Source organism: Spironucleus salmonicida, chromosome 2 (genome assembly GCF_000497125.1).
Source record: "Spironucleus salmonicida strain ATCC 50377 chromosome 2, whole genome shotgun sequence".
NCBI lineage: Eukaryota > Fornicata > Diplomonadida > Hexamitidae > Spironucleus > Spironucleus salmonicida.
The window spans coordinates 1,717,501-1,738,600 of record NC_090597.1 but is presented as its reverse complement, the minus strand read 5'-3'; the positions used below and the strand labels follow the sequence as shown (position 1 = coordinate 1,738,600).

Genomic DNA, 21,100 nt, shown 5'->3' with positions numbered 1-21,100 from the left:
ATATAATATTGAAATTAATGTTTCAAATTCTAGCAGAATTAGTATTTTCAGGGCCAGATAACTTCTAACAATTTGTCCCAGCAAATACGTTTATTGTACAAGATACATATGACTATTTCATTTTTAGAGATGGTGAATACGAGATTAATATGATCACAGAAATGAATAAGTAGTCGATTATTTAGTTCTCCTCTCTTTTTAGAACTTAGCTACTACCAACATTTTCATCACATAACTATCAAATCTTTAAAGATATTAATTTTTCTGTTTTTGTAACGTCTAGAAATCTATTTACTTAGGCAGAAAAGAACTTAAAGCGCCAGGCAGTTGCCCACTATAAATCTAACTAATCTATCATGCTGTCTGTTGCATATTTAGAAGAAAATATTAATTATTTTGCTGTCTTTGGTTGTAATCATATTCCATGTATCGTAATTCCAGCAAAAAAATATTCTGAGAATGTAGTGAATTTTGCAGAATTTCTAGAGAAATCATAGATTTAATGGGTAAAATAAATCGAAACCACTAAAGATATATCAACTTAAGATACGAAACTAGAAGACTAAAAGTAATAAGAAAATCTTTCTTTTATTGATTTGGACATATTTAAAAAGAAAAATAAACATAGTAAGGGTAACATGTTATTCAAATTTTATTTATCTATTGTCGAATCTTGCAATATAAAATATGTAGCTACTATAATAGCGATTTTTGCTAGTCTAAACTTGTTTTTGCTTCATAAACTTAGTATTGTAAATAAGTGATTGAAAATTATCATATAATGGATCTACCATATCTGTTAAGGAAAATAGTGAATAAAATTAGCAAAACAGAGCAGTTTTCGATATTTTTATCTTTAACACTCAGGTAAATGATAAATCCTGCTAGACCAGACATGAAAATTGATTATTAGATATTAATGCTTAAAATTAATAGGCATATTGCTGTTACAATTGCAGCAGTAAGTGCTCCTAGCATTTTCATATCCGCTTTAAATTTAAGTTTGGACACAAATTAAAAAATAAAGTATGTTACTGTAGAAGCTATAAATGATATAAAATAGTCTCTTTAAATTGTAGTCTACTTTATAATAGGCAGTATTGAACATAGGAATATAATTTAATAATAAGAAATTTTCTACATTTACTTTCTTACTAGGAAAGAAGGGATAATAGAAGTAGCGATAAAAATTTAATCTATTAAAATGTCCTGATTATATTTGAATATGGATAGTGAAATAATGAAGTAAAAAATAATAATTCTTAACATTTTATTGAGATATTTTATTATATATTATAAATATAATATTACTTAAAATGAAATAAATATTTTTAGAAGAAGCTTTAGTATATCTAACTTAACATATTGATGTGTCTATTTACGAAATATCAAGTAATATCAATAATGTGGAAAAGATTTTTAAACTTTTAGATAAAGTTTATTTATTAAAAACCTTTTCTGCTATAATTATTAGTGTTATCAAGCCATTATTTTTAATATGGGATACTCTTAAGGAGCCATAAAGATTAGATCTTTTATAAATATGCTTTTCCTTAAATTTTGATGAAGAGTTAGAATTAAATCATTATTTAGATGAAATATAGATAAGATAACTTATGAATCAACTTTCAGACATAAGTTAATAAGCTTTATCTAAGTATATAATTTAAACTAGAATCAATAATATTTATATTTCAAGCTTAATACTTTATCCAGAATAATATTACTATTTAGATATAATTCCACCTTTTAATGTAGAAATAGCAAATGGTATATGTAAATTTTAGGATTAAAAGGCCGGTAAAATAATAAATTAATTAATTTAGATATCACCAAATAATATTTAATCAAAGAAATAGTTCTATTCAAAAATAAGTTAAGAAAAACCTTCTTATGAATTTTTTATTTAAAATATGTTTGAATTTTATTTATACTCATATTAAAACATATAGAATAATTTGTTGCCTCTTAACTCCTTTCTTTTTAAGTATTTATCTAAAGTTCAACCAACACTTTCGGAAAAAATAAAATTATTAGACTTCACCACATTTGCCATTAATGAGGCGATAGCATTTTAAATTATGTAAAATTTATTCACGAATGAGTATATATTAAACAATATGAATTTATTCGATGGATTATAGATTTCTTAGCTCAACTAATTTATTTTATAAGGAGATAAAATCATATTTTCTAAAGATATCTATGAAAAATTATCTGGTGTTTATTAATAAGTATATGGGTTGTTGATGGCAGAACAATAAAAAAATTATAATTATTCATTGGATTATAATTGTTTAGATCAGATAGCTCACTTAGAAATAAGTTAAAAATATAAAGATATAATATTTTTAAATACTAAAAGTTCAATTATAAATATATACTTAAATAATTATCTTACATTACGTTAAACTTCTAAGCGGACTCTAGTTATTATTTAATACTGTGAATTCTATGATATTATAAGAAAAGTTCACATTCCTACTTGGAAATAAATAGATAATTTTGTAAAGTTAGATATTTCAATTGAATATTTTACTGATATCTTAATCCTTATTTCAGAGAATATAATAAGCAATGATATTTATGGATATATATATTTCATTGTTGCCAAGGCCACAAAGGCAGAAAAATAACATATATAAAGTTTATCGGTAGAAAACTTAGTTTTATCAATAAATTAAACGTTTATTTTAATAAATGATGATTCCAAGAAAATTTTATTATTATATTAATAATAAATTTAAGCACTTGCGAATAGCAAATAAAACTTACACAAAATTATGATCCGGTTATCAAATTGTATAGAAAATTCTTCGCTAACTTTATTATATCAGCGTAAAATAGTTACATATTTCTTTTAGTCTATATAAATTGTTAGTTCATATGATGATTTATTTAATACCATAATAACTATTTGTCAGATAAATTTTTCTTAAACTAAAAAATTAAATCCTAGCAATATAGCGTTAAAAGTATAATCATATGATACTAATCTTTTTATTTATAAAAATTATTTAGAGTAATTCTTCCATTATTTTATAACAGATCTTAATTAGACTGAATATTTCCCAGATATAGTTATGATATTATTAGAGATATTTGAAAGCAATAGATATTAAGTTAATATCCTTGATATCAACTTATTAGTGGATTATAGCTTAAGCTTTATTATAGCTCAAACTTAAAGGGGATATTAATTTAATGCATAAGAAATAGGCGTGCTGCAGATTATTAAATCAGAAATGAAAATTGAAATTTAGTAATAATATAAATCTGATTAGTTAAATATACTGGTAAATTATTTAAGTAACTATACTCATGAATTACTCTAAGATAGCCAAATATAAATACTTCAAATTCTAAAAAATAGATAGTGATCACTTTCTTAAAACAACATTATTACGTTTTTTGAGATCAATATTACCTAGTGATTTATTATAGTCAGCCCATACCTTATCATTACTCGTAACAGGCACGCTATCAATATTTTTTAGCCAAGGTAAAGTTTCAATTAAATATTATCTAAAATTACTTAAAAGTATAATTGGGTTTCCATGCAGCTTAATACTCTAAAGTTCCCTCAATTACAAAAGCAATTGCACTTCATTAATATCTGATATATTATTCCCTTAGGCATAAAATATTTTCAAATTTGGACATTCTTCTACACCTTTCATGGATGTGAGTTAATTTGACGAGACGTCTAAATATACTAAATTATCTGGCACCCAAACAGTTTCAAAAACTAACTAACCTAAGCCAAATAGAGATTATATATTACATGATCTTAAATTTAATCCAAATTATTTAGCATGATATTATTCTGGAATATTATCTTAATAATCTGTAGGTTTTCTTTTTTAACAATTGGAGTCTTCTGGTAATAACTCTGGCAATTCTTTAACATCAATATTTTGAAAATCTATAACTAACATTTTAGTATGTGATATTAATTATATACATATATATTATTGAATAGATTTATGGATAAATAGTTGATATTCTCTGGATTATTACATAGAAGATCTTAGCATAGAAAAGTTTGGCATTTAAGAGGAATTTTAATCTATTTAAATTAAAAAGATGAAATTTTTATCGAAATTGTTAAATAAATTTAGTCATAGTCATTTAGTATATAGGACATATTAGACATTTCTATATTTTAGTTAAATGGATTTCTAATTTGTGTTAATATTCATTTAGAAGAACTAGTTATCACATTTGGGGTCAAGGATCATACTTAGTTAGAGACATTTTATTCAATAATTGTATGTGTGTACTTTTCAAACCTGAATGATAATGTATTATAAAATATTTTTAGATTATCAATCGTAAGTTTAATGGACGACACTGAATATTTACTATAAAAATTTGAGTTATTTATACCACGTATAGGCTTTGACTCTATGATAACGAAATGTAATTTAATTTAAGTTATTACATAATATTTAATGACTTAGATATAAGTCCACTATAATATTTAATAATTATTCACATAATAAATATTTTTAGCCATTTTTATATTATTTAAAATTTTATTTCAAATTATTATTTTTGCTTTCTCAGATGATGATATTAATCCAGGAATATAATTGTTAGCTGATAGAGATATAGAATTATCGTAATTAAAGGAGATTATATTCATAAATAATGATTAAATCGTTAATGTGTATAAATATGATAATTAGTTTGCAGTAAAAATTAATGTTATTCTTTTACCTAATATTTTATTATTGTTGTGCTAGTAGTATAATGTATCTAATATTTTAGAGTATATTCAATTAAAAAATTAATATTATTTAACAGTTTCTCTGAATCTTTATGATATACTTAATTGGGTTTAGTTTAGTAAAGAAATATCAGCAGAAAAATTAACATTAATAGAGGATATTAAGAAGACAATATTATCCAGTTATTAATAAGACTACGGATTATAGTACTTATTTTAAGAAAAAATAATAGATAAAATTGTAATTTAAATTAAATATATTTTTAAATTTTCTTTTGTAAGTATCAATGTATTAGATAATTCAATTTATTCGGAAGTTTTACATTAGTTTTTATTTTTACCTGATCCTTCAAAAAATATAAACTTGTATTTAAATGAAGAATACGCGTGTGGAACGTATATCATTACAGAAAACGGTATATAATATAAGTAAGGACAGTAATAACTTATTTATGTTATTGCTAGTATATTTTAAGATATCTATGAAGAATGTAAAATATTTATAAAATTAGTAAACACAATCGACAATCCATAGTATAATTTTAAATATGTACTGTATTTGGATGGTAATTAACAGCATTACTAAATCTGTGTTAGTTTTTATTTATAGGAAATATTTACTATTGAGTTATCGGCTTTATTACTTGATAGAAAAGAGGATTACTAGTTTAGACTAAGTAGTATTAGTTCTATAAGCAATTTTATCGATTATCACAGTTTAAATAAGGTCAGTATTTAAAATTAAAGAGTATCATTTACATAATTAAATGTTATTAAAAATATTGACTCCAGACTATCTTTTTTTAAGAGGATATCATATTAATAATCAGTTGACTAAAAAAATCATGATATTTAAGACTTTGGAGTTTAATTTAAATAGCTAGCAATATTATAATTAAAAGATGTATTATAAGTTTAAAATATTAAGTGTAACATTAAAAAAATAAATTATTTATGCTATCACCATGTATTAAGTAATAATATTTATGATGCATAAATAGCTTCACTTAAGGATAGAATATAAATTGTTATAAATACTTAGTCTATAAATATTATGAAGACTAAGGAAATGCTAAACTATATTTAATTATTTTAATCTTAAAAATTGTTCAAATTCTTAATAGCTTTTTATAGAGTCAAATTGAAGAATATATTTCTATCTATTTATACAGGTAAACTTTATGTTGAAACGGATGATACAATTTATCTTAATTATATTAAAGTAGATGAATATGGTAAGATCAAGCTTGTAAAAAGCCTTTTTAATCTAGTGTGAATATTATATACTAATTCATAACCGATATATATTAATAATGAAAAATATTTCTCGAAAAGATATGTAATTATTATTAGAGATTACAGAAATAATTAATAAGCGATAAATACTAATGAGATCTTATAATTTAAAAAAGCTGATAGAATAAAATGGCATTAAGATTAATTTGAGAATAGTTAAATAGTTTATATTATAAAATCCTCTTATAGGGGCGAATAAAATAGTTAAATATATTTATCAAGATAAACTAATGGCAGTATTAGATTTTAACGGGTTTTAAAGAGCTATTAGTCTTGATTTTATTTCTTAAAAATTTATTCTTAAAAATTTTTAGGATTAAACTGTTTTAGACTCTTTAGTGTAGATACTAGACGATGAACCTACAACGGTTAAGTAAGTCCAACGTTTATCTAAGCAATTATATAAACTGTTATATAATCGTATTTTTGAATATGATATTATTAGTCACTTGGATGGAGATATAAAGATAAATATTGATAATGTAATTATAAGTATCTCCGCATAAGTGGCGTCAAGAAATAGATACTTAATGAAAACTTTGTTAGATTTATTTTTCAATGACTGATTAATATATTATATTTAATTATACACCACTTCTTTTATGACACTTATTTTTCCAGGTGATATTTACTCAAAAGATTCTGATAGGTTAGATATTATAGACTAATCAATTATATTGCACAGAAAAAAATATCTATTTACTGCAGTTGGAATTATATCTGAGTTTCAACCTTTGTAAATTTCTTCTAAATTTATTAACTAGCTTTATTATCCAATTAAAGACCATCCTGTAGTTGGAACTGTTATATAAAGATGTTCAGGTGGATTTTTAGTTGATATAAATAATAATATACCAGCTTTTGTCGCTCAGAGCGATACATAAAAGTCTTCACTTTAGCCAGGCGATTTCATTGCCGGTGTTGTAAAGTTTTGCAAAGCAGGACATTAAACATAGCTTAAAGTGTAAAAATAATTATTAGAAGGCCGTATACTCTAATTATCCCCACATAAATCTAGTAAAATTTTAAATGATTAATTTATGGTACAAATATCAAAATACGTTAAATTTGATTGTTTTATTGGAATTAATGGTATGATCTGGGTAGGTAATTGTAGCTAATTTGAAATAGAGACCGTATTCGATTGCTTAAGATGCCAAGAGGATGAAATTTAAGAAGTTATCACAAGAAGAAGAATTTACGAAAGACAATCAATTTTATGAAATTTGTTTATCTTATATAATATAATATATTAATATGCAAAATCTATCAAAAAATGGAAATTTCTGCGGAATGTCGTGCTTTGGAAGCAAAATTGCGGGGATTTGTTGAACCAAATATTTATATAAACCCAGACGTATATACAGATGCTGAACCAAAGTAATTAATCATTTTAGTCTAAAAAATTATAAATTCTGTTTCTTTGAATTTACATTAAATATTAATAGATGAAGCAATTTTTACACCTCTTAATCATTTTAAAGATGACTAATGGTACAATATATTTGCTAATTTTATTCAAAAGCATTAAAAATAAATTAAATCTGTTTATTTCTCGATATTACCTTATGAGTAATGGAAAAGGAAATCTTTTTCAGCTATGAAAATACGCATGATTGGAGTGTTTGTGGATATTTTGAAACTGGTTTCAAAAAATCATTTTAGAACAAAAGTGGAAGAAAATTAACTAGATGCTGCTGAGAGATTCTCATCTCATCAGAAACAGGAAAATAATACATTAGATATGTTGTGTTAGTAAAAAATATAGATAGGCCCTGAATTTATTATGATTTAGAATAAAATGTTAGAGGCAATTCAAAGGTTAGATGCAAAAGTAGATGATTTGTGGAGTCGAGTTGGAAATATTGAAGGTATAGTAAAAAATATTTACGTCGAACTTATAAAGTGAAATATCAATTTATATTCTCATATCTTTTTCTCAAAAATTTGAAAGCTTCTCGTTTCTTATCGGCAAATTTATTCCGAGATGGTAAACTCAGATAATTTAATGATAACAAAAACCCAAAAAATATAGTAACTGTCCCAACTACCGAACATATGAACGGTAACGGTGAATTGTTTGTTGTAGGTCTATCAAAAGACCAAGGATTTAATAAATTCATGCCAAAAATACCGCCTATAAGACTAGAAGCAGTTAACGCTACATTTATAATTTTTTAATTTAAAGAAAAATTTACTATGAAATTTCTTTAAATATCAAGCTTTATCTAAGTCTATAATATTTTAAGATCTACTTTAAGATCCATTTCACATGATTCAATAAATATTGAATGAAATTGGATTTTATATGAATCGATAATATCAATAAGTGCTTCTAAAGATAAAGGCAATCTAGATAATTCATCCTAATTATAGTCTTTTTAAAAAATAGTATTGAGTTTGGACCTAGATTATGTGTGTATTAGCTTACTCTGAGAAGATAGATCTGAACATGACTAATTTAATGCATTCGCATTTAAAATTACTTTCTAATTAATAAATGCTAGTTATGCTAAAAGTTACTCATTTTGTAAAACATCTTCCAAAATATTTTCCATTTTCTGACAAATAGATTTGACTTTTTAAAGAATAAAATTCAAATTAGTATGATCTTGATACTTGAAAGCGTTGAACTGAACTAATATTTAAACATAGTTTTCATTCATAATTTTATTTAGATATAATAATAGAGTTTCAAATACAGCAAGTTCCCAAATTTATTATGATTGATTAACTTCTTCCATTAATGTTGAAAACTATGAGGTAAATGTAACACAATCATTATTCAGCTATAATATTAATAATTAAGTAGGGAGCACTATTAAAGGTATTTTATTTAATGAAATTAATAACTAATTATGTTTTGGAATAATCATATATGTGCCAGCCTATAACTACCGTATTTCTCTATGTGTTATATCAAACTAATTTAATAACTACTGAGAAGTAAAATAACAATTTTCTTAGTTAAATAAATCTTCTTCCTAGACTTTAATAAAATTCAAATTCATTGTAAATCGCTATAGTTTATATATTATAATATAGAAAGAGTTTAGTTTTATATACTTTTCTTTTTAAATGCAAGAGGAATAAAATGTATTCTAAGTTATGCCATTAGGCGCCGGACGAGAAGTTGGCAGAAGCTGCTTTTATGTTAAATTTGATAGAGCAGGTACAAAAGCGGCGTTTTTAATGGATTGTGGAATTAATCCTTCTATATCTGAGGATAATGCTCTATCAGATATACCTGCATTACCATTCTTCGATTTAATAGATTAAGAGATAGATTTTATTTTAATTTCTCATTTTCATAATGATCATGTGTCTGCTCTCCCATTTTTCATTTCTTCAATGAAAAACCCACCGCCAATTTACATGACAAGTGATACTAGAACTATAATGCTTCTTAATCTTAAGGATATGATACATTCTAATAAATTGTTTCACCATATACCTAAAGATTAAAGGAAATCTACTGCGGATGCGGCAGTTGAAAAAGTAAAAAAATGTATAAAAACTATTGCTTTTAATGAGTTTGTCAAGTTAAAACATAATATTTCTTTAGTTGCATATCCAGCCGGTCACGTTATAGGAGCTTGTATGTTTCATATTGAAATTGCTGGGTTTTCATGTTTCTATACAGGTGATTATTCTATGGAGCAAGATTTACATTTGAAAATGGCAGAATTACCGTAAAAACTTAGACCTGATGTATTAATTACAGAAGGTACTTACGGTACAATGAAACATACTGATAGAAAACTTCGAGAAATAAAATTTATTGATTCAATAGTTGATACTCTTTAGAAAGATGGTAGAGTTTTGTTGCCAGTTTTTGCAATTGGTCGAGTATAGGAACTTTTAAGAATACTAGATAATCATTGGCATTAACATCTAGAACTATAGAAATTTCCAATTTATTATATCTCAACTATTGGTAAAGATTTTTCTAAAGAAGAAAGATATGTATAACATGAGACAGATGCACTCACTATATAGAAAAATAAACCATGCGTTATATTTTGTACCCCTGGTATGCTTTAGTCTGGTGTGTCTAGAACATTTTTTGATGAAATGGCTGGTTAAGATAAGAATTTATTATTAGTAACCGGATATGGAGCCGAAGGATCATTTCTAAGTTTATTATTAAATTCAAAAGAAAAGCCTACATAAATTAAAAAGAAAGATGGTACATTAGTGCCATTAAAGATAAGAATTTTAGAATTATCATTTTCGGCACACTCTGATGTAACATAAACTATGAAATTATTAGAAACACTAAGGCCAAAACACCTAGTTTTAATACATGGATCTAAGGGAGCGTTATCTAATCTAGAAGCTCATTTAATTGATTTATATCATAATGGGCTACGAGAAAAAGATGACCCGGATACAGATTATTCTGAAATGAAAGATATGAAAATTTCTGTTCCAGATAATGGAGAAGCTGTTAAGATAAAAATATAAAAATCTATTTAGGCATAATATAATGCATAGTCTCAACCATTTGAATAATTTATCCAACAGGATAAACAATTGGTACACATTAAGTAGAGTGGAATAGATTTTGAAATTATCGATTAAAGTTATCCTACTCAAACTTTTGTAACAACATTAGGATGTGATGTTTAATTTTCAGTTGATAAATTAAAGGCAAGGCTAGAAACTTTATTTGGAAATTGTTTCGTAAAACGTATAGATGGATCATTTATATGCAGAACTACATTACTTAATTCAATTTTATAGGGCGATGATTCACAGTTTGTTATATTGAAGTAGTGCCTATAATTAGAAAAAGTAAAATCTAAAATAAAAATTTAAGCCAGTGCCGAGTTATTAGATGAAGAAAAGACTATAGTGGAATCGTTAGGTGCTTTATCTTCTGAAGAATTAAAGATTTCATTATTGAAGAGTGCTAATGGGATTAAAACACCTGTATTAGAACAATAAACCGGCTACTATTTAGAGGTTTAAGCGCCCCGAGAGGCAGACAAAGTTTAGTTATTTATTTTAGATAAGATGATCCAGATGACAGAAAATAAGCCTTAAAATAAAATGGGAATCACTAACGTGATTGATTTATTTGGTTGCGGTGAAGAAAAAGAAGGATATATAGAAATAGAGAATATCGATGTAAGACCTATATATGGATATTGGATTTGTTAAGAAGGATGGTAGAAAGAAGTTTGTATGGAAATTAATAAAATATCAATGATTGATTGAAATCACTTGCCATATTAATAAATAGCCCAATCTGTTAAAGACTATGTTCTTATGGATTATACTTAGATTTTTAATTTTTATTATCCTATTTAAATGTGGTTGTATTGTTAAGTATCAACTACTTAAGCTTGAGATTAAGAAGACACTCCTATTGCTCCCTCTGTATCAGGCTGCTAATTTGATTATTTATTCGTTTAGCAAGAAGAAAAAGATGGACATGTTGCACATGAGGTAGCACATGATGATAGGGTTTATGGATTAATAGCTGAAAATAATACTTTTTTACCAATTGATTGAATCATTATACCCAGTAAAGTATACGAAATATTATTATATTGTATATACTATAAATAATATTTTTTCTTTTCTTTGATGCCTAGCAAAAAGAAAACGCATTAAACAAAAATAGTAAAAAACAAAAGTGAAGATTTTAAGATTTCAAAAACTAAAGTAGGAGAATTAAAGGCTAATACTAAATTAACAAATTTATCCTTATCTTATAAAACTCTTAAACAAATTTCGTAAAATCAAAACACAGCTGAACATCTCTTAAAACAAACCACTTCTTCAACAGCTAAAAATAGAAAGGATGCTTACATGATGTTAAAGTCTATTTTAGAGAAAACTCCAAACTAATTAATTCCATCTAGATCTAATTATTTGTTATAATGTATTTTTCATTCTTTACATGATATAGACCCATAAGTTTTCACAGCAGCTGCTTAGCTTTTATCTTATTTAGTAGATACTTTCACTATTTTGTTTAAGTAATATCAGACTATTTTTTAGATTAATGTTAAATTAATATTAAATTAGTCATTTTTAGATACAAAGAGAGTTTTTATAAAAGAAATGAACTAAAATATGGCAAAACTGTGTAGTATTAATCAAATTTCTGATTTTGCATTCTGCTTACAGGATGAATAGATTGCTCCTAAAATTATTGTTATTCTTATTTGGATAATTGAAGATTAACAAAATACTTAAAATAGTAACTTATATGTTAATCCTTCCACGTAGTGGGATTTAACAATGCACGAAAATATTATTACATAACACTCTAATACGGATCTTCTTCAGTAAATTCATGATGTATTTAAATTAAAAAATATTCTTTAACCTCTTCTTTTGAAACATGAAACATAATTCCTTATATCCCTTTTAATATTAGTTCATTATATTTAATAATTTTTAGACGTATAGATAAGTACTGGTTTTAGAGACGAAATCATTTCATCATTTCCGTATACTGCAGGTTAAAGTTCATAGGATATACATGAGAGTTGCTTTATTCTCAACTCATTAGTATATCTTATAACAAATATATAAGTATTGGAGAACGTATCTATTGTTTAAAAAGATAGAAAATTTGATCTCAAGCAAATTCTTAACGTCTAAGAAAGTAAGATTACTATTGATGTATTGGAGGTAATTACATAAAATATTGTAGTAAATTAGCCTATTGCATCAAATATATTAAAATCTTTAATAACTAAATAATATTCTTGTTTTAATATTTACTTAAAATTATTGAACATCGACGATAAATTATTTATAATTTAACATGTATAAGAGTGTCCACCTTAAATAATATTGTTAGAGATTTCAAAATGCCTAATTAGAAAATAATATGCTACATCTATCGAACTTATTAAGTCCTTTATTTAAAGATGGAATTATTTTAAAATTAATAATTTAGTTTTTGATTTAAAAGACTAAAAATAGTCTTTTAATGAAATAAAAATAGGTTCTAAAACAGCATATCCAAAATTAATAGCTTAGAGAAAAATATAATCAGTATATCTGGATGCATTTCTTGAGTTATTATAAATCGAATGAGACAAGTGTTCACTCTATATAAAAACTTATTACTCCAGGAACTATATATCTTTCATCATTGATAATTTCTCTTAATGTCTTGTTATTATTGATAATGATAACTTTTTATTATCCTTGTGATGGTTTTATATGTTCATCAAACATATCTGTCCAATTTTCTCTAAATGTGAATTTTTTCTTTGTTTCTAATATTTTTTAAAAGTCCTTCATCTTTGTATCTAAATAGCAATCTTATAAAGTGTCTACCTATAAAGTTTCTAAATCCAAGATATATATATGCACACTTTTCAAGTTGTATGATTCTAAAACCTAAGATTATTCCATAGCGATAAATGGTAATAGTTTGCCAAACCGAACATTGCCGCAAGTTTCTTGGCATGCTAATTTTTAAGCCGATAGCTTAATTTCAATATTTTTAAGCATAATTTTACATACATTTAAACTCTTCTTCACCTATTATTAATTAGTTACATCCCACACCTTCTTCCAATAATAAATTGCTCTTGAAAAATCAGAAAGATTTTCACAAATTTTAGCTTTTCTAACGATAGATTTCCAGTTTGATTAGTCCAGTGTAAAGGCTGCATCCGCATCTTAAAATGCTCTCGCATAATCTTCTAGAAGTCTGAAGCATTCTGATCTATTTGAATATATGACAGCAAGCTTTAATGATTTTTCTGGCTCAAGAACATTAGTTTCTGTTTCTATTGCTTCAGTGTAACAAGATAATGCCTATCTTAAATGCTAACGCAGTAAATTTTTATCTTGTTAACGAAGAGCTACTGCCATGCAATTATTTCCTTAAGTTCTTAGAGTTCCTTGCTTAACATCAGGACTCTCCTCAAATAACATAGATTATATTCCTTATAATTATGGAGATTTGTCAATATGTGCTTATGAAGGTGTATGATCAATAAAAAGTGGGTGTAAAGACCAATCAGTGGAGTCTGATGATTCTTCTGTCATTTCAAATATAAAATGAAAAAGAATAGATAAATTTAGATTATAATAATTAGTAATTATAGTACATTATAAATCATTATACAGATGGAAAATGGAGATCAATACTATATAATATACTCCTACTTAGAACAAGCATATAACGTCTCATATAATAAATTTAATGCATTCAAGGCTTAAATCTATTCAAATCAACGCATAATTTGTTGGAATATTGCATAAAAGGGATTAAAATTTTTCAGCTATTGACTAATTTTCAGCTATTCTTAATCCACAAACAAGATTTTCAAAAACCTATAGTGAACCTTAGTATATACTAAAATAATTAGACGAAGAAATAATTTTGGAAGGCGATTAGTTTCAAAATATTTATGAGGGTACAGTAATTGGCATTAATGGAAATATAATAAATGATAAACTAAGCGGTGAAGTTATTTTTTCCAACTAGATTATATAAGTACTAGAACTTGAGACTCAAGAGTCTATATCTGGGACTTTATTAGCTTCAGATATTAATTCATCTGTTTCTCGTCTTGCAATAATTTAAGAATTCGCTAAATAAAATAATCATATTAAGAATTGTATCATAGGAGGAAATTTATACAAAGATCCATTAAGTAATGATAATTGCATTAAACTGTTTGAATTTTCGCCTACAGACACTTATATTTAAATGTAAACTTAGTTTAAATTTATTGACAGTTTGCTATCTTAATTTGATAATATAACTATAATGAGTGGTCATACTGATCCAACTTCACTCTAAATGCCTATATAGCCATTACCTGATTTATGCTTTCCGATTAGTAAAGTAAAAAGATCAGGAAATCCTTCCATTTGTAGATATAACAATAATATCATTATTTTTATCAACTACGGGAAATAAGTTGACCTATAAATGATATATAAATCTGGACATCTTTACCCTGAAGCAGGTTTACATTTACCAATGAAAGAAATGAGTTCAGATTGTTTAATTTAATAATATGATATCTTAGTTGCGTTTGGATAAAATAAATCATATATTTAAAAACTTTTATGTTCGGAGAAAGTTGTATATTTAATTAGTATACACAAAAATGAAACAGTAATATTAGATTTTGATAATTTAGATAAAGGAATTAATATAATTAGTATTTGAATGATAATTATTTTATTCTTATTTTAAATCTATAATGTGTGTTCTAGCTTTTATTATAGTAACTTATTTACTAAATACTATAAAACAAAATAAATTATGTTAAATGTTCAGTTGAATATCAGTGATACTAAAAATAACTTGTGCTTAATTTTACTCTCATAATAAACACACTATATTTATAAAAATTTACAGTTACATAAATTAATACATATTAATTATTTTAATGCTAAATAAAAACAGAATTTTATAAACGAGTAGATTTCAGTTGTCATGAACTTGCAAATATTAATTATCCATTTAGTATTCATGTTAATTATGAATTACTTAATATATACTAGATTTTGAATCAAGTGGTATAAAATAATTAATGTAAAAATTATTTCAAATTAAATACATGTATTTAAGTATTATTTTAAATAATATATTAACTAACATATATTTAAAAAATGAAGTTAAGTTTCAATGAATATAAATTTGAAGATTTATTTGAGTAATAACTAGTTGCATTAGATGAATAAATATTTTAGTCAAAAGTAAACGAAGATAATCTATTATTAATAGGAATTTATACTTTGTATTATTATAAAATTAACGGCACAAATATATTATTAGAAAAGAAATTACAATTATAAAAAGCCATCATATAAGTATATTTTCACTAGCAATATACAGTAATTTCTCATACTGATAATAGTCTAACTTTTATTAATTAAAATTTCGATATTGAAGAAAAATTATATAAACAAGAACTGTAATGTTGCAATATTTCTAATAATATATTCTATTTTGGTAATAATTTTACTTTTTTGAATTAAGAATTTAAATTAATTAATGAAGTTAAAGATATCCAAGTAATTAATTATTCTAACTAAAAAATACTAATGATTGCAAGTTCTAACTTAGAATGTCATATATTCATCAATGATATACTATATTAAACTAAATTAATTAATATTTAATATCCTTGTATCATTACATAATGCTAGATTCAGGGAATTTGTGCTGTGGGCAATATTTATGGAGATGTATGTATTATAGATTTAAGAGTATTTAAAATTATTGCATTGTTTAATACCGGATGTGGTGAGGTTAAAGTTCTTTAATTTTTAAATATACAAGATTGGATACTAGCTGGGTGCTAAAATTGCATTATTTATAAATTTGGTGTTAGTCAAGGTAAAGTTTTAGAAATACCGGATACAATATACTTTTCCTCTTTTTATGCAACTAAAAAGAACTTTTTATAGTTAATTAAAATTTATAATAATAGCATAGTATTTTATACTGTAAATCGTGCAAACAAGCTATTTAATGGATTCTTAAAGTAATTGATAGAAGATTTAGCATCCGAATGTGGTATATCAGATAGTTTTTAGAAAAAGATTATTTTTTCATTGTATAAAAATGATTTTGGGTAATTGTTTTAGATTTGCTTATAGAGAATATTTTAATTAATAGAAGACAAAAACATTAAGGGTGCAAAGGAAATGTTTGCATATTTAGATCCATATTTTAATTATTAAATTAATGCTAAAATTCCTGAAATTTTAGAAAAAGATTAAAGTTATATTTAATTTTAAAAAGAATTTTTGTATAAAGTTGGATCTTACTTATATCCTGATTCTGTTATATTTCCATTAGAAATTGACAAATAAAAGCTTAAATACTATGGATATTATATAATGCTTATAGAAGACCTAGATAATATATCATAAATTAGTAATGAAAAATTATTATAGGTTCATAGATTTATAGAAGATAATTATATACTAATTGAACCATAATTCTTAAGTATAGTTTTTCATTATATTAATATTTTAAACCATTCAACAACTACAAAGATATAGTTATCATTATTTATTTTAGAAAAATATAAAAATAATTCATAAAAGTTTATTTAATAAATTTTTTAGTGCTTCACACCAACAATCTTTACATAAATATGTAATAATAAGTTGACTCCTCTTTTAATAATTTTTATAGAATATATTCAATCAAATTAAGAATTTTCATATAATGCAATAAATGATATTTTAGATAATCACGAAATTTTATTATTAAAAAATAAAGAAGCAGCTGATATTTTGTAGTCGGATATAATTACTTTTGTATCTTTAAAAACGGATATTTCTAAATTTCTTTAATTTAATCTCAAAGAAGTTATTTATTTTATAGATAAGTAATTTTAATAAACAGATTAAGAACTTGATTTATCTGCAGAAATAATTGTTAATAAACTTCGAGATATTTAATTATTAGATATAAAATCAATTTTATTTTATATATTTAGTTGTTTGATTTCAGGATAAATAGAATAAGCATTGATATGTACCTCCCAAACTTATGCATATATTTAGTAATTTATATTGGCATACAAAAAAGATTAAGCCAAGTATTCATTTTTACTGTTTATACGATAATTATTTTTTTATGTATTCATTCCTTATGAATTGAAGTAGTTATAATTAGCAAATTAATATTTTGCAGTTGAGTAAATAATTTAATTACTAAAAAATGAATTAATAATTAAATCCTTACAATAAGATGTACTTTGTACCACTATAGATACTATTATTGGAGAAGATAACAAAACTGAGAATATGTTTTCAAATGTATTTTAGTAAATTAAAAATAAGTGTTTATAAAAAGCTGGCGATTATGATTAATATAATATATCAACTAGATAATAATTATCTAATTAGCTACAAACATATTTATAATAAATGAAGTAACATCATGTTTTAAATGTAATTTGTTAGTCGGTAGAATCAATTATTATACCTTTAACTATAGAGTGAATGTTTTCAAAAAATGGAAATTTTTTAAGATCTTGCAAAATAGTTAGAACTATGTGAAGAACATTAAAAAAAAATTATATTACTTAAATAAATTACACAGCAGTTCCCGTAATGTTTTGGATACTGGATTCAATTAATTAAGTTAACCGATTATAATTTAGAGATAATTTAGTAGGCACTATAAACTATACCTCATTCAATTTAAATTTGGGTATTTTATATCTCATATGCAGAAACATCTGATCTTTTAAAACCATATTTAGTATCTATCTATGAGTCAGCATTAGAGTTTATAGGATCTATACCAGAGTCAGTGGAATTATGGGCCAAATATATTTATTTAAATAAAGATTAAGGTAAACTTTTACTAAATTTAGAACCACGCCTACTTAAAATAGATAACAGGTTGCCTATTGAGCATTCTTAAACGCTATTTTTTTCAAATGATAAATTTGTTAATCTTTTAGGATCTTTGAGATAATTTTTTCACCCAAAGTAACTAAAGCCATAAGAGGTAGTAAATTTATCAAAAGGACTTATTTTTATATTTTCTTTGCCAGATTAACTTTCCATTAAAGTGCTATTAAAGTATGTGATTATTTATAATAATTCTCCTGATTTTTGGTGGGCTGTCCTAAATTATTAATATTTATTATTTATAGAAGATTGCCAGCGGGCTAGCCTTCTTTGGGAAGATCTTAAAATTATTGTTCAAACTTATAATTACATTAATAATGAAGGTTGTATCTTAATAGAAGAATTAAAAGACATTCGTGCATTATTTTTGATATCTAAATATCTAATAACAGAGTAAAAGTATGATCTTCTTGAGTAATTAATGGTTAAAGCTGAATAAACTTTTTCTTTCTAAACGAGCTTAGAACAACGATTTTACTTCTACAAAATATAATAATATAAGCTGAAAAATGTTAAATTAAATTGGACACTAATTTATAATGATTATAACATTTATCATACCAGAAACTGTATTATTTTTGGTTGTGAATGCCTAGAAAAAGATGAAATAGGAAGATTAGGACTATAAATATTTTTAGACGGGGACGATGACCTAGGATTATGGATCATGAGTTAGAAATAGAATAAAAAATGATTCATTTGATTTTTTTGATTTTTTTGAAATGAAAGTTAACTTTATCTAGACTTTCTTATGATAATGGCTAAATTTTTACGAAGTTTGATTAAAAATTATATATAAAAAAAGGAGCCGTCGCGATACCAACATCGGCTAAACTTTACCAATACTCATTATAATTATAATATTTATAATTTTATAAATCATATAAAAATGGTAACTGAATATTGTCTGCTATAATACATACGTTTAAATTTTGTAGTAGCTCTCTATAAATATTATAAGATTTATAAGTTGATATGCAATCTTTTTAGCAAACAAATATTAAATCATGCTTTAATAACAATTACTAAATACTCATTTTATATAGTATTTATTATACATATAATAATCATATAGTGTATTCCGCTTCAAAAATTATAAATGAATACTCGCTCATAAACGGTGTACAGAAATGCATCTCAATTTAAACCTTATATGGATAAATATATACCTGTTATTACAACTCATAATAATATTTTACAGTAAATGAAATAGTAAAGGTATCGATCAGTTTCCTAAAAAACTAACCGATTAGCTTCTGATAATATAATCATTAAACACTAGGCAATTACTACCCATTATTGTTAAGAAAAACTCGATCACTAACTAGTTATTAAAGAAAAATTGTTCAAATCGCTAAAGGATAATATTAATGATTTAGCTTATTAGAAGTAGTAACGTCAAAGAAAGCTACAAAAATTATAAGAAATTATTTCTCAAAGTATACATGTTGAAAATATAGATAAAATTTTATTTTTAGAAAATAGGTTAGACGAACAAAAACTCAAGGTAAAAGAAGCATAATAAATCTAAGACTTTTACTAATAAAGTGTACATAAACTATTAGAGGAATAACGTTATCACGAGGTATCTGTAGATAAATCCACTTAAATTTTATAAGTGTTTGTATAAGACTGTGAATATTCTTAAGAAATATATGAAAACTCAATAATATAAAATCAAATCACAGAATAATAATTAGAATTAGTTAAACAACAATTAATTAATATATAACTTACTAATAAAACGTAAATCGAAGATAGAAAATATGAACTTCGATAATCTTTGAAAATATAGCCATTAGATATTATTAAAAATTATACTTTTGAAAATATAAATCCTGATTAGAAAGCAACGGATGATTAAGAGGAATTTATTTTCAAGTTAGTAAAAGAAAAACTCATTCCGAGCTTTAATGTTAAATAACCATTAGATATATTCAAGAGAGCTCGAATGCACAAAAACAATTTGTCCTAAGAAAAATAAGATATCGAATTAAAACTATCTCTTTTAGACATAGAAATTAGAGATGTTATGACAGAATTAAAACATGTTAAATTTGACTTTGAAAATAATATGGCTAAAATAAAATCTAATAAAAATGCAATCGAAAAAGAAAGATAAACCAAATTATCAGAATAAATATATTTAAAATAAAAAGTATCTCAAATGACTGAAAGTTACGAGAAAATTTCTGATTTTTTCAGAGACTTAGTTATGTCTCTTTAGCTGATTAACCCATAGGCTTAACAAAATATTATCCCAATGGAAGATAGTTAAAATTCAGTGCAATTTGTAGTAAATCTATTAGAGATTAAACTTACTATTTTAGATGAGCTGCTTAAGATTGAACCTTTAGAATGTTTAGATTCTTTGTTAAACAAATAAACAAATGAAACTGTTAAAAAATCCCATCGAAAATTTGCAAAACTAGAAGAAGATGACGATGTCTATGTGGAAATATTTGGAAAGGATACTCGTTAGTTTTTCAACGGCGATTTACCAAATAATATAAAAATTCAATTTAATAAACAAAGTTATGATATTTTGGATGGAGTTTACAAGAGCGGATTGAACTCAGACTTAAGGAAAACCAGAGGCTTCCGCCTTGACACACATCAGATTAAGAAAGAAAGCACAGATTTTGCTTAGAATATAATAAATGAACAGCTAAGGCGTGATGGGTATTTGTGATT

At 24.5% G+C, this 21,100-nt stretch overlaps 17 protein-coding genes across 17 annotated transcripts; 13 read left to right on the top strand and 4 right to left on the bottom strand. All coding sequences in view use genetic code 6, as the record gives it.

Annotated features, from left to right (window-relative positions):
* Positions 1–17: 17 nt before the first annotated feature.
* Positions 18–764, top strand: SS50377_22155 (uncharacterized protein; the record flags this gene model as incomplete). The annotated part of the gene is made up of 1 exon (XM_067906047.1): positions 18–764. One exon carries the CDS (start codon positions 18–20, stop codon positions 762–764), a length of 747 nt encoding a protein of 248 aa, XP_067767364.1.
* A 17-nt stretch (positions 765–781) lies between these two features.
* Positions 782–1,213, top strand: SS50377_22154 (uncharacterized protein; the record flags this gene model as incomplete). Its single annotated transcript, XM_067906046.1, has 1 exon — positions 782–1,213. One exon carries the CDS (start codon positions 782–784, stop codon positions 1,211–1,213), a length of 432 nt encoding a protein of 143 aa, XP_067767363.1.
* Positions 1,214–1,316: 103 nt separating this feature from the next.
* SS50377_22153 (uncharacterized protein) lies at positions 1,317–3,380 on the top strand (the record flags this gene model as incomplete). Its single annotated transcript, XM_067906045.1, has 1 exon — positions 1,317–3,380. The coding sequence occupies one exon, from the start codon at positions 1,317–1,319 to the stop codon at positions 3,378–3,380; it is 2,064 nt and encodes a 687-aa protein (XP_067767362.1).
* On the bottom strand, positions 3,381–3,938 carry SS50377_22152 (putative U2 small nuclear ribonucleoprotein A'; the record flags this gene model as incomplete). Its single annotated transcript, XM_067906044.1, has 1 exon — positions 3,381–3,938. The coding sequence occupies one exon, from the start codon at positions 3,936–3,938 to the stop codon at positions 3,381–3,383; it is 558 nt and encodes a 185-aa protein (XP_067767361.1).
* A 48-nt stretch (positions 3,939–3,986) lies between these two features.
* On the top strand, positions 3,987–6,008 carry SS50377_22151 (uncharacterized protein; the record flags this gene model as incomplete). Its single annotated transcript, XM_067906043.1, has 1 exon — positions 3,987–6,008. One exon carries the CDS (start codon positions 3,987–3,989, stop codon positions 6,006–6,008), a length of 2,022 nt encoding a protein of 673 aa, XP_067767360.1.
* A 250-nt stretch (positions 6,009–6,258) lies between these two features.
* SS50377_22150 (uncharacterized protein) lies at positions 6,259–6,594 on the top strand (the record flags this gene model as incomplete). The annotated part of the gene is made up of 1 exon (XM_067906042.1): positions 6,259–6,594. One exon carries the CDS (start codon positions 6,259–6,261, stop codon positions 6,592–6,594), a length of 336 nt encoding a protein of 111 aa, XP_067767359.1.
* Positions 6,595–6,630: 36 nt separating this feature from the next.
* On the top strand, positions 6,631–7,251 carry SS50377_22149 (Exosome complex RNA-binding protein Rrp4; the record flags this gene model as incomplete). The annotated part of the gene is made up of 1 exon (XM_067906041.1): positions 6,631–7,251. The coding sequence occupies one exon, from the start codon at positions 6,631–6,633 to the stop codon at positions 7,249–7,251; it is 621 nt and encodes a 206-aa protein (XP_067767358.1).
* Positions 7,252–7,304: 53 nt separating this feature from the next.
* SS50377_22148 (uncharacterized protein) lies at positions 7,305–7,937 on the top strand (the record flags this gene model as incomplete). Its single annotated transcript, XM_067906040.1, has 1 exon — positions 7,305–7,937. The coding sequence occupies one exon, from the start codon at positions 7,305–7,307 to the stop codon at positions 7,935–7,937; it is 633 nt and encodes a 210-aa protein (XP_067767357.1).
* Positions 7,938–7,941: 4 nt separating this feature from the next.
* SS50377_22147 (uncharacterized protein) lies at positions 7,942–9,039 on the bottom strand (the record flags this gene model as incomplete). The annotated part of the gene is made up of 1 exon (XM_067906039.1): positions 7,942–9,039. One exon carries the CDS (start codon positions 9,037–9,039, stop codon positions 7,942–7,944), a length of 1,098 nt encoding a protein of 365 aa, XP_067767356.1.
* Positions 9,040–9,106: 67 nt separating this feature from the next.
* Positions 9,107–11,251, top strand: SS50377_22146 (Cleavage and polyadenylation specificity factor, 73 kDa subunit; the record flags this gene model as incomplete). The annotated part of the gene is made up of 1 exon (XM_067906038.1): positions 9,107–11,251. One exon carries the CDS (start codon positions 9,107–9,109, stop codon positions 11,249–11,251), a length of 2,145 nt encoding a protein of 714 aa, XP_067767355.1.
* A 2-nt stretch (positions 11,252–11,253) lies between these two features.
* SS50377_22145 (uncharacterized protein) lies at positions 11,254–11,553 on the bottom strand (the record flags this gene model as incomplete). The annotated part of the gene is made up of 1 exon (XM_067906037.1): positions 11,254–11,553. The coding sequence occupies one exon, from the start codon at positions 11,551–11,553 to the stop codon at positions 11,254–11,256; it is 300 nt and encodes a 99-aa protein (XP_067767354.1).
* A 70-nt stretch (positions 11,554–11,623) lies between these two features.
* On the top strand, positions 11,624–13,090 carry SS50377_22144 (uncharacterized protein; the record flags this gene model as incomplete). The annotated part of the gene is made up of 1 exon (XM_067906036.1): positions 11,624–13,090. The coding sequence occupies one exon, from the start codon at positions 11,624–11,626 to the stop codon at positions 13,088–13,090; it is 1,467 nt and encodes a 488-aa protein (XP_067767353.1).
* Positions 13,091–13,099: 9 nt separating this feature from the next.
* SS50377_22143 (uncharacterized protein) lies at positions 13,100–14,056 on the bottom strand (the record flags this gene model as incomplete). Its single annotated transcript, XM_067906035.1, has 1 exon — positions 13,100–14,056. The coding sequence occupies one exon, from the start codon at positions 14,054–14,056 to the stop codon at positions 13,100–13,102; it is 957 nt and encodes a 318-aa protein (XP_067767352.1).
* Positions 14,057–14,144: 88 nt separating this feature from the next.
* On the top strand, positions 14,145–15,191 carry SS50377_22142 (uncharacterized protein; the record flags this gene model as incomplete). Its single annotated transcript, XM_067906034.1, has 1 exon — positions 14,145–15,191. The coding sequence occupies one exon, from the start codon at positions 14,145–14,147 to the stop codon at positions 15,189–15,191; it is 1,047 nt and encodes a 348-aa protein (XP_067767351.1).
* A 446-nt stretch (positions 15,192–15,637) lies between these two features.
* SS50377_22141 (uncharacterized protein) lies at positions 15,638–17,989 on the top strand (the record flags this gene model as incomplete). Its single annotated transcript, XM_067906033.1, has 1 exon — positions 15,638–17,989. The coding sequence occupies one exon, from the start codon at positions 15,638–15,640 to the stop codon at positions 17,987–17,989; it is 2,352 nt and encodes a 783-aa protein (XP_067767350.1).
* Positions 17,990–18,002: 13 nt separating this feature from the next.
* SS50377_22140 (uncharacterized protein) lies at positions 18,003–19,100 on the top strand (the record flags this gene model as incomplete). Its single annotated transcript, XM_067906032.1, has 1 exon — positions 18,003–19,100. One exon carries the CDS (start codon positions 18,003–18,005, stop codon positions 19,098–19,100), a length of 1,098 nt encoding a protein of 365 aa, XP_067767349.1.
* A 405-nt stretch (positions 19,101–19,505) lies between these two features.
* Positions 19,506–21,098, top strand: SS50377_22139 (uncharacterized protein; the record flags this gene model as incomplete). The annotated part of the gene is made up of 1 exon (XM_067906031.1): positions 19,506–21,098. The coding sequence occupies one exon, from the start codon at positions 19,506–19,508 to the stop codon at positions 21,096–21,098; it is 1,593 nt and encodes a 530-aa protein (XP_067767348.1).
* Positions 21,099–21,100: the final 2 nt, after the last annotated feature.